This window comes from Malus domestica, chromosome 05 (assembly GCF_042453785.1).
Source record: "Malus domestica chromosome 05, GDT2T_hap1".
NCBI classification, from domain to species: Eukaryota; Viridiplantae; Streptophyta; class Magnoliopsida; order Rosales; family Rosaceae; genus Malus; species Malus domestica.
Genome location: NC_091665.1, coordinates 40,732,130 through 40,744,683, shown reverse-complemented (window position 1 = coordinate 40,744,683; position 12,554 = coordinate 40,732,130). Strand labels below are relative to the sequence as shown.

Genomic DNA, 12,554 nt, shown 5'->3' with positions numbered 1-12,554 from the left:
GAGCACAGTTGACAAACTCTCCCTCGAAGCCTCCACCAGCCAATTGATTTTCGTTGTAACCCCCTACTTTGTCTACGTTTTCAATTCTTGGAGGTTGGATCCTTGACAATTTTCTTCATCTGTTCTTTATTTTCGGTTCTCATTTCTCTCCTCTTCTGCTAAACTGCTTCCATCTGCATGTTCTCGTCCTTCATCATAAATCTGCAACCGCAAGAAAGAAAGACATAACAATCCACTAATCTGAGAACGTCAAATTGTTTGATCAGTGGAAATGGAAAGAAAAAATAGTCTGGTGATTGGAACTGCCACTAATTTCGAAAGTGGAGTGCCCCCAACTGCATGCATGGACAATTGGGAGAACCGAAACAACAATCCCAAAACAAACTTGGAAGTTAAGCTAAAAAAGTCCAAACCAAACGGATATCAATACCGTGTGAATGATCTTAACTGAAACCATATATCGACAGAGTCACAGAACTTTGCAGAAGGTTGATATGTCTAAATAGCATTATCGTTACAAGTAAGTTTTTTTATCATTAATAACTTTGACACCATCTTATGGTCAATTATTTATTAGAGCATCTCAAAATTTGTTCATAAAATGATGTGGCCTTATCTCTTCGATTTTCCAAATTGGCAAACAAATTTAGTAAATAGATTTAGTAGCACTAATTTAACAAGAGTGTGTTATGTTCCTATCACACTATTTTTTTACATAAAACTACCTTAACAATGGGTCAAACTATAATCTCATACCTCATGTTTTAAACATTGCAATGTCATACCTCAACTTATGAATTCGTTACAATGTTATACCTCAATTAAGTTTTCTATCAATTTGGTTGTTAAATGATAACGTGGCTGGAGCGATACCCACTCCTTCGCCACATCATCATTTAACAGCCAAATTATTAATTTTTTTTTGTAAATTAATTAATTCATTCCAGTTGGCAAATGAGTGGGCCCCACTCCTGCTACGTCAACATTTAACAGCCAAATTAACAAAAAACTTAACAAATGTATAACATTACAACGAATTCATAAGTTGAGGTATAATAACATTGCAATGTTTAAAACATGAGGCATGAGATTGTGGTTCAACCCATAGTTGAGGTAGTTTTTTGTAATTTACTCTTTTTTTTTTTAATACAAGCAATATTACTAATGTAAATTACCCTAAGGAAAAGGGAGAATGTTTGAACTTAGGATGTGAGTTAAAGCATAAGACTCTCATCACCAAAACAATCCATCGCTTGCTTATATTAGGTTGTCATGCTATCATTGTATGAAAATTTTATCAGATTTCATCTATCTATAGATTTAATTAACTTTGATCTCAAAAATGTGGACGCACATCTAACGCACGACAATATTGTGATTGTATCTCTTTCGTAAAGACAAAAATTCCAACTTTTAATATAGGAGTTAATAAAGTATATAATATATTAACAATTAGTTAAGACATTACTCTCGCAAGCTAATGATTGAAAGTAAAAAAAAAAATCTTATTGAGGTTGAATTGTGAAACAGTAGCGCCATGTGACGAGTCTTTCTCTAAGGTGTGTGGCACCAACATATGCATTGCCAAATAACACATTAATTTAAGAGTAAAATGTCCAACTTCTGGTTAGAATAATATTGGAATACATCGAAAAAATATAGGGAACTTTAACGAAAAACTTCCGGTATTGTTCACTTTAACGAAAAATCACATTTTTACACTAAAAAGTTAATTTTGGTACTATTCATTTTATCTTTTATTTTTTGTCATTTTCATTAAAACTCAAAGTTTTCAAATTATTTTCATTAGTTTTCCTAAAAATAAAAGCTTTTAGGGGAAATGTTGGTAACAAACTAATATGACTATTTAATTGGAAATTAGTTAAAACCCAAAACAAAGAAAATTTGAAGAGATTTTTCAATGTGATCGGCACACAAGGTGGTACACCACGTGTCACTATACAAATGGTGGGATATATGTGTTAAAAATGTTAATACTTAAAAAATAAAATTTTCTACTACTTACATATAAATACGTGGTGTAACACTCGTGTTCCCGTCACAATTAAAATTTTCTCTAAAACAGGGGGGAGAGGACAATTTGAAAAACATATCTAGTTGGTCAACAGCATTGAATGACCGAAGATGCGGTTTTTCATCCTATATAAGCACAAGAATTGTAAGGAAAAACAAACCAAGCAAACCTTTTTACAAGCCAATTACCAAGAAAAACAATTCTTTCATCATTTTCCAAATGGCCATGGAGGGAAAGCAAACTAGAGGTAGGCAAAAGATTGAGATGAAGAGGATCGAAAACGAAGAGGATCTTCTCGTTTCTTTCTCGAAACGGAGATCCGGCGTCTACAAAAAAGCTAGCGAGATGATAACACTATGTGGCGGTGAGGTGGGAATTGTGGTTTTCTCACCATCTGGCAAGCCTTTCTCATATGGTCATCCATCTGTCGACAATGTCATCAATCGGTTTCTGGACCAAAATCCACCCGAAAACGATGACTACACTATTCAGTTCATGGAGGCTCATCGACAGACGAGAATTTCTGAGGCTATCGAACAGTACGACGAGCTTATCAACCAGTTAGAAGATGTGCGGGAGCGACAGAAATCGCTCCTAAGGAAAGCCAGGAGAAGGAGGAATCGAGAGCACCTGTGGTGGAGTGCACCCCTTGATGAGCTTGGGGTGGATGAGCTCAAACAAGTCTATGCATCCTCGGCGGAGCTACACATGACAATCTCCAACCATCTTAAGGAGAGGAGTACTAATATTTTTGGTGCCTCCTCTTCTGGATCTGTCCAACAAACCAATCTCAACTTTTATGCAAATCCAAGTGGGACTGGTTCTTATGCATTTCCTCCTGGCTACGGCCATTAATTTTGAAAAACCCTCCTTAAAGCTAGCTAGGGTTTTTCAAAGTAGGACACATGAGTGGGTTATTTTACTAAATCCAAATGCCCCCTTTATTACTTAGTAATTTCAATTGTTGCGCCCACATGAGTTTATGTAGATTTACTTTTTGTTTAATTATAATTATTACTTGCATTTTAATTCAGTTATATGAGTAATTGAACCAGGAGTAGAAGTTTCTTGATCATATTTCAACATAATCAAAATTAAATGACTAATGTATGTATTTGACATTTGTGACTTGTGCTCATAAGCGGTCTTGCTAAACATATTTTTATTGGAGACAAGTGTTGTAATTTTTATAAAAAATTCAAGAGGATACATTTTTTCAAAAAAATTTGATATGCCTTTTGCCATAAAGCATCTCATCACATGTGTTTTTCCAAAAAACGCTTGCATGATCCATAAGCACTGTAATTATCAAGAAAAATCTCTTTTGGAGAAATAGTCACAAACAGGCCATCATGCAGACATGATGCGTGTAAGGAGTAAATACTTATTTGTTGCATATATAGTCCAGTAAATACCAATTTGTTGCATAAATAATGTCAAATATGCTTCTATTGTTTTTAGAATAATTTTAGCTAGATACACAAAAGTTACATACTTATTGTCCATACCATTTATGTGGATATCCACATATCAACAAATATATTTATTTTGTGTATTTAAATAGAATTAGCGTTAAAAGCCAAGCCACCACCACCAATTACATAATATCGATCTTGTTTCCACTGGTTTCTAATTATGTGCCCTCTTTTCCCTTGACTTCAACACATGCAATCGATGATCTCATGTCACTCTAGTTTCAAGGGCATCACTTCCGATGTTTGGGATCCGTGTTTGAAGTTTTATACAAAGAAGAAATTCATAAAATTTTAGAATAGATGAATTAGAAAATGCACGTATAAGCATTACAAAATAATGTATAGAGATTTATAAATGACTCTTTCAAGCAATCATTTCCAAATTCTTCTATCATACTTTTTGTAATATGTAGTGTATTTTAATTCCTCTTGTTAAACTTTTTTCTGACCCATTTCATCTTTATTTACATAAATGCCTTGAAATTCGAAAATATTTCACCGAACGTACCCATCATGGTTCATGGTCTAATTTCTAGGCTCTCAAGTGACATTTTCTCTTATCAAATAATTTGGTAGCACATGAAACAGAAATATATATTGTAAACGTGATTGGTCCCCACGTGACTTATTAGGTTTACCAAAATATGTACTTTAAAACACATTGCAATCTCATCTGACCAACTAGAGAAAGCACCACTATTTTTTTTTTTTAACAACCAATATTAGTGGAGGGGAAACTGAACTCAAGACCTTTAGCCCAACAAATTAAGTTACAAATCTTTTGCAGTTAGATTATTTAGTTGATAAAAAGTAAGTTTCTAAGATGAAACATGAGATCAACCAGTAATACAGTACAGCCAAGTGACATTCCTTTTACTTTGATCCATTGGGTGCTTAATCCTAACCTTCACTTCTAATATCATTTTATAAAGAATAAAATGAAAATATTAAACAGAGATGTTTATTTACAAAATTAAAATAAAACACCTGCCAAAAACTATAAGACAGTCAAGGAAATATCATTTAAGGAAAAACATCGTTGGCAATTAAAGAATGGTAAGTTAATTGTAATTGGTAACCATGTTCATTGGACTTTCCCCTTGCCAGTTTAGAGGCCACGCGTTATCACACTATCCATGGACCTAACAAATTTATTACTTTGTGATAATTTTCACTCTTTTTGACTTTTTACACCTATTTTTTAATTTATGGCTCTTGAATTAGATAAATTAAATGAAAACAACGGACCTAATACAACAAAATTACGTGAATTTTTTTAAAAATTGTGCGTTTATCGTGTCCGTCATTGAAAAAATTCACATCTCATTTTCCTTTTTAAGTTATAACTGCCATTTATATTGGAAAACTCAAACAATTGGATAGCTACAAAAAGAGAGCTTACCTAATTTGTAATCCAAATTTTTTTTCCTCATTCAATTCCAGAATATGGAGTGCAAAATTTGAATTCAATGATGCCAACCCAAAGTGGCAATATGGAAATTTTCAAAAAGAAAAAGGAAAGATAATATAAAATTTAATATCTTTCTATATCAGCAATTTTCTCATAAAATTAAGGGCTAAAAACCAATATTAGAAACATTGAATCATTACTTGGGGTACTTATATCTCAAGCCCTATATATACTCCTTCACTTACATCAACTTCCCCATAAATTTTTCAATAAAAATCCCCTCCCCCCCCCCCCCCCCCAAAAAAAAACATTAGCCATGGGGAGGAGAAAAATTGAGATGAAAGTGGTGGAGGATAGCAGCTCTAGGCAGGTGACCTTCTCCAAGCGCAGGAGTGGCGTGTTCAAGAAAGCAAACGAGCTCGCCATCCTGTGCGGCGCTGAGATTGCCGTCCTTGTTTTCTCTCCGGGAGGTAAGCCCTTCTCGTTTGGGCACCCGAATGTGGAGTCTATCGCAGATAGGTTTCTAAATGAGGAGTGCCCTAAATCAAAATTTAGGGTTTCAAAGAATGATGAAAAAGCGGGGAGGCTTAACCAGCAACTGGAGGACATGGACAGCCAGTTGGAGGCTGAGAAGAAAAGAGGACTTGTGCTTGACAAGGCTGTACTGAAAGCAAGGGGTTTGCCACTCAAAAGCAAACCGCCGAGCTTTCGTGAGCTGAGCCGGGCAGATCTTCGAAAAATGAAGGCGTCGCTGGAGGCGCTGCGCGAGACCGTGAAAGAAAGAGCCAGTGAGGTGGAGGCATCGTCTTCGCTACTGCTCCTGGCAAATGACAGGAGAGACTGATATGACTACTGTTGCTAAAAATGACAGACCTTAATTAGGTAAACTGTAGGGAATGAATGTCTTTCTGCGCTTGTGTGATGCTGGTGTTAGGTAGATTAATTTTGCTTGTACCTGAGATGGAATTTCCTAATATGTGAAATGGGGGGAAGGACATATGTGGTTGCTTATATATTATATCATTTTCAATTGTCTGTTGGAAGAAATGTTTTGTGTGCTTCTATTGTTGGGTTGTGTCGTGGGTGTCAGATATTTAAAGAGACGGATCATTCATTCACTTCTAATTATACTGATATTGTCTCAATTTAATGACTTATTCTTAAGTATTGAGTTTTACCAAAAAGTCTTCGGTGTTATTAGAAGTAAAACCATACACTCATATATTGTATTTTATTTTCTCAATTCCTTGATGTGAGACTTATATTTAACTTGTCCCCTTACGTGAGATCACTACATAGTGGTCACACGTGCAACCAATCTCACATCGGACATTAAGCACGAAAGCATGGTGTTACATTAAACCTAGTAACTCGAGCACGACATGGACCCACAAGACCCACAATCAAACCCGCTTTGATACCATGTCGGATATTTAGAGAGACGAGTCATTGACTCACTCCTAACCACACCAATAGTGTCCTAACTTATTTACTATTGCTATGTATAGTACTTTTCAACAAAAGGTCTTGGTGTTATTAAGAGTGAAACCATAATCTTATATATTATATTTTATTTTCTCTATATTTTGATATTGGACTTACTCATTTAGTGACATATCATTTAGTTTGTAAATTTAATCTCCTTAACATTATTTATACGAGAAATTATTAACTACTACAGTATCACCACGTGGATGTGATACTTTGACATGTGTAATTTATTTTTACACTTGGATTTGAAATTCATTTTGTCTCTTTCAAAAAATTAAATTAAGAAATAAAAAAAAAACTGAAAATAGAGTAAAAAACCTGCCTCTGGACACCGGACTCTCCATCTCTTTTCCTTCCTCTCTCTCCTCCTGCTCTTTGTCTCCCCCTGTTTATCTTTTTCTTTCTATGTAAATTTTAATCTCAATTGAGAAAAGATTGATGCCTATAAAATTATTTTTATAAACAGAGTTGGCGACCTTCGGGGTCTTACCCCTAACCTTCCCGGCACGTGCAAGCGACCAGTGAACCAAACCAAGGCTGATTGCAGATGCTGCTGCTATTTGCCGGCGGAGAGACTGAGGATGAGGGAAGCCTATGTGTGTGTCTGTTTATCGCTGTCAGATTTTGAATGGAAGTATCACAAGTGACGTGGTACTATTGTACCGTACTATAATTTCTTCATAAATATGTGTTGTCTGCATAATAAGCAGACGCAAAGTCTGAATAAAAAAATAGTAGTGCGTAAATCTTTATGCCTATAGCACTCATCATTTGATAAGAGCTCGTGATGAGTTTTCTTACAAGACTCATAAGCCCGGGTGTATGTAAATTAGTTGTATACTTACCGGAGATTAATGGCATTAAAACTCTCCTAGTAATGGTTTGGACATATATATTTGAGAGAATATATATAATTGTGGGATATATATATACACATACACATACCCTTACATTCCAACCACGAACAAGAGATACTTTTGTATGTTTCACTTTGTAATGTATTTTAATTATTTAAGCCATTTTTGTTTTGGTTAAGCTAATTATTTAAACATATAGTTTTTAGTTCTTCCTCACATATATTAAGGAAATTGGGCTTAGTGGCCCTTTTACAAATCCATCAACCAAAGATAATCCTGCTGTAAAAATGCAGCCTTTCCTAGCCCTCTTTGACAAAAATATCTTTAATTAAATTAGTATATTATTGACATAATATTAATACATTCACGACACAATATTGGTAGATAGCTTATTGACACAATATCGAATGTTTTCATCGAAGACGAATAGTAAAGATTGCATGTTGAAAGCAGGACTATTTTTTGTTGGTGTATTTGTAAAAGGACTAGTAAGCTTAATTTTCCTATATATAATAGTTGCAAAATATTAATAAAAATTTTACTATTAGGCCAGTGGTGCTCTCAAATTTGAATCTTTCTATCCATAGCTTAGTCTAATTTAATTAGATATCAATAAACAAAAGACTTTATATATAAAAAAGATATGGATCATCCATGTAAATGGTGAAAACATTGAAAAATAAAAAGATACCTAGTAGCTTTGTATCTCGAAAAGCAAGTATATAATGAATAGTAAATCAAAATAAAGATAGACTTAAATATAAACTCTTAATTGATACCTTAATCTAGAAAAGAACATGCATGGTACGGATGATAATGTGGTGTCTTATGTGTTTGAAAAATTAGAGAAATATATGGAGAGGAGGTGGGGTGAAGTCCTTATCGGAGAAAATCTTTAATTTTGGTTAAATATCAGTGAAACTCTTATACTTCTTCTAAACTAGTGTTGACATTCCCTAAATTTTCATTTTAAGTTTCCAAGTTTTTTAGCAAACTTCCATCATTTCCATCAAATGCAACTGATATCAATTTTATCGATATTTCTACAAATTTATATACCAATATTTTTACTGATACCAATATTTTTACCATACTAATATTTTAAAAACTGGGTGTCTTAGGCTTGGTTTGGTACTGAGGTGATTTTGAAAAAAAAAGCTGGTATAAAAAAAAGCTGGGAGCTATTTTTGTGTTTGGTAAACATTCAGCTTCAGCTTTTTTTCACAGTTTTGGGTGAAAAAAGCCAAAAACAAGAAGCTGCAAAACCCAGCTTTGAAAAACCGACTTTTTCACATCTGTTTTACATAAAAGTTTACCAAACACTATAATACTGCTTTTTTTTTCAAAAGCATTTTTACAAAACAATTTACCAAATACTCTGTTGCTTTATTTCACAGCTGTTTATTCTCACAACACAGCACAAACAACTTTTTTTCAAAGCACAGCAATACCAAACCAACCCTTAGACACTGGGAGACCAAAGCCTACAAAGGCAAATGAAACGTACATGTGGAGCTACCTAAATTGTGGGAACTATAACAAATAATTCAAAATATAAACGGAATTGCAGGCATATGAGCAGACGATAGATGAAATAGACATGGAATACTCGGAATATTTTGTTGTTGAAACTTTTGGCAAAACAGAGTAAGCATTTCTTATATGTCCTGGAGTTCCAATGGGATGGACAAACTAGCTAGCTATCTATTTCCTGACTTCATTTTTTATAGATATTTTGGACTACACTCTTCATTTGTTTATTTTGGAGCATCTAAATAATATACAAATTAACTACTGCTAGCCTGTTATTATATTGCTGATCTCCTGGATTAGCTAGCTAGGAGAACAAGTTAGGCAGCATGGTATTAGTGGTTAGCTACTTTTCTTTTATGATACGACCACATATTTACATTAACAGGTAAGATATTCAAGCTAAATGTATCAATTATTAGTATCAAACTCTTCATTTACGAGAGTCGAATCTAATATTATGTGACATGTGTCACTATTTATTAAGAGTATGGATCTCACATCGGAGAAAAAAAAAGTCTTACATGTGCTTATAAATAATTGAACTATACTCATATTGTCAATTAGTTTTATAATAGAACATCAACTTTCTTCGTTAACTAAAGATTAAGCAAAATAAGAATCTTTCATGCCCAAAAACTTCATAATTAAGCTCAAGTTTATCTAAATCCTCTCACATCTAGCTAAAAATCATTGAAGGGAATTTCAAATACCATGGCTGTGAAATTCCCTTGCTTTTTCACTTTCGGGAGTATAAGATCCCAAGAGAATAATATGGCTAGCTAGTTAAGCTATCTACTTCATGTATGACAGTATGTGTGATGTGTCGCCCAAGTAATTTGTTTCCTACTCCACCGTCCCAATTACTTTAGAACGAACTGAATGGAGTTCCATACATGCCAATTGTCAATTGTGTACGTAATTCTGTCTGCTTTTCCCTTCTTTTTCTAAAAAATTAGTTCTGGCAATTTCTTGTACTACTTGTTAATTCGACACGAAATACCACAACCTATTAACGAGTCACCTATTAAAAACTCATTAAAATAACGAGTATGACATGAACACAATAAACAAGATTCGTTTACCAGGCCTATATAAAACATCGCCATCAAATTTTTTGAGTTAAACTAATTTTCAGAAATTAACTTTCAATTGCATTTGGTTGTTTTACAAACAATAGGAGAATGTATTTTAAATTCATCTAATCTACGGAAAAGAGAATCGAATGTGAGTACAAAGAGGTAAGCACATTGCTCTGTCCAACTTAGCTAAGTCAATAACTTCTTTCTTCTATCGCATTTGGAGAGAGTCCACTTTCACAAAAAGGTGAACTCATGTGCTATATTGAAAGTTATATTTACGTGAAATGGTACCCAAATTGTTACCCTACTCAATTTTTTCTTAATTACATTAAAAATGAATATTGAAGTTATTTTCCTTTTATTTCCCTTTTCTTTAATGCACTCAAATTTTCTGTCCCCGACTATGTTTTCTCTCTTTTCACACCTTACTCATCTACGTTGGTTTGTAATTGCGGTTTTTTTCTTCGTTACGGATTCAGCTACAATATTTATATGTATTCAATCTAATTACTATCTGACCTTCAAATAATGATTGTATTCAATTTATGTAAATGTTGTAGCCAATTCCTTCATGTATACGGTAGAAATTATAATGAAATCGTAATCCTTGTACTTTTATACACGGAGAGGAGCTAAGACATTAAAAAAAAATTACAGGACATAGTATATTGCCATGCGGCGTTTCGTATGAAATTATAATGTGTAGACAAAATTTTTTGCATATTTTATTGACACTGGATAACATTGTGACGGTGTACCGTTATGGTGACGTTGCTCATCTTTTCACAACTTTATTAAAGAAAAAAAGTAAAAAAGAAGAAGAAAAAAAAAAAAAGCCACCAAGAAACAGCTCATCATATATTAGTCCAGGGTTCCTTGGAGTGGAATGAAGACATTTCCTAAGATTGGTCTTGATTGTATAATTTTCTACTGGAGGCACCCATACAACTCATAATTCCACTCCCCCACGTCTTCTACTCCCCTTGACCGTCAAAACGCGGAGCAATTCAGTCATCGCTTACCCCACACCCCATCAACTTTCCCAAAACACCCTTTCCTCGCCGCAAAATTCCCTCAATCTCCCTACCTTCTAGAGAACTTGCCTTCTAAGAAACCGAATATTTCCCCACCCCAGATAAAACCACCACATCCCCCAAACCAAAAAACCAGAAAGGAGAAGGCAGAGAAGGGCGGAAATCTAGAGAGAGAGAGTGAAACAGAAGATGGCGGGTGGGGGAAAGAAGAGGTGGTTGTTCTTTAAGAGGATGAAGAAAGAGTCGTGGAGTTTGAGGTGGAAGTATTTGGGGTCTGCCTTCAAGTTCCGGCCGCTGAATCTGCAGCTTTCCTTTTACGATGATGTGGTTTTCAAGATCGTGGCGGCGTTCGAGGCCGTGGTTTTGCTGCTCAGAATCTGTTTCTTCTACTTGTTTTGCGGATGCCATTTTTGAGAGGATTTTGGTGTTCTTCCGACTCTCTTTGTACTTGGTTTTCTATGTTGCTTCAAGAAGGGTATAGTTGACAGATCAAGTTGCTGGCTAAATGGATTAAGGTTTTTTTTTTTCTTTTTCTGGGAAGGATATTGGTTCTGTCATGCTGGCGTTGCTAATATGCTTATTATGTTTATGTACAATGTTAATGATCAGTTAACTCTTTGTTTTCTTCATGAATTCTGACTTCGTTTTCTGCAATTTAATTCAGGAAATTCGTTTTGTCATTCTGCAAAGTTACTTTGAATTGTACATATTTAATGTCATTGCCTACTCTATTGGAGAAATTCTTGACTACGGATGTCGGTGCCACTTTTATTTATCTACACATATCTATGTATTATTAGCATAGAACGTTACTCGGATGATATTATTATATGTTAGAATTTTTTTATATACATTGCAAGGGTAAGATTAAACGCAGGACTTCGTATGTAAAGTTAAACACTTTTAATTCTTTGAGCTACAAGCCGTTGCCGCATTTTAGTTTGAACAGAATGAATCTTCTAAAACCAAATTAGCAAACCAAGAGTGTTTTATTAATTTTATCTTGGAAGATACAAGGGTATTATATGTAATTTTACATATGATAAGGGATAGAAATATTGGAGTGTCACGTTCTCCTCTTCTTTTTTATGGTAATTTTCCCTGTCAACTTGGTAATATCTTCTCCAGGCTCCATCTATCGTTTAAAGAGTAATATTATATTTATCTCCTATTTGTATTATCTTTCTAATAGAGGTAAGAGCATCTTCAAAGAAGATGTCAAAATGTACATATCAGTTATAACAGCAAAAAAAAATCAGATTAATATTCTCCAACCAAAATGTTAAATCCTATGTGGCGATGACATGGATTGACAACAAAAGAGGTTTGACAACAGCTTCAAATGTTTTTTATTAATTTTTAATTAGTTTAATAAGTTATTATAATTAATGTTGAGTCGACCGATCCAATTATCCTACTTTTTTTTTCTTTTTAATCAAGGAAGGTGAACAGATTACTGATTAAACTTTAAATGTCATTTATTAAATTTTAATTAGTTTAATAATTTATTTTATAAAATAATAAAATAATAATTTAATTTGACATATCGGTTGGAGAAAAAAACTTTAAAAGATGTCAAAGTGCCACATAAACTATCAAAATTTAAATTTTATGTTCAAAATTTGACATTTCATTTGGA

The 12,554-nt window shown here is 33.9% G+C and overlaps 2 protein-coding genes across 2 annotated transcripts; both read left to right on the top strand.

Annotated features, from left to right (window-relative positions):
• Window positions 1-2,260: 2,260 nt before the first annotated feature.
• LOC103435128 (agamous-like MADS-box protein AGL62) lies at window positions 2,261-2,890 on the top strand. The gene has a single exon (XM_008373517.4). It carries the CDS (start codon window positions 2,261-2,263, stop codon window positions 2,888-2,890), a length of 630 nt encoding a protein of 209 aa, XP_008371739.4.
• A 2,331-nt stretch (window positions 2,891-5,221) lies between these two features.
• On the top strand, window positions 5,222-7,151 carry LOC103434980 (agamous-like MADS-box protein AGL29). The gene is made up of 2 exons (XM_008373364.4): window positions 5,222-5,803; window positions 6,879-7,151. The coding sequence occupies exon 1, from the start codon at window positions 5,238-5,240 to the stop codon at window positions 5,763-5,765; it is 528 nt and encodes a 175-aa protein (XP_008371586.1). The 5' UTR covers window positions 5,222-5,237; the 3' UTR covers window positions 5,766-5,803; window positions 6,879-7,151.
• The last annotated feature ends 5,403 nt before the right edge of the window (window positions 7,152-12,554 follow it).

Excerpts from the sequence above, each read along its gene's own strand:
- LOC103434980 (XM_008373364.4), top strand. The coding sequence starts at position 5,238 with ATGGGGAGGAGAAAAATTGAGATGAAAGTGGTGGAGGATAGCAGCTCT.
- LOC103435128 (XM_008373517.4), top strand. The coding sequence starts at position 2,261 with ATGGAGGGAAAGCAAACTAGAGGTAGGCAAAAGATTGAGATGAAGAGG.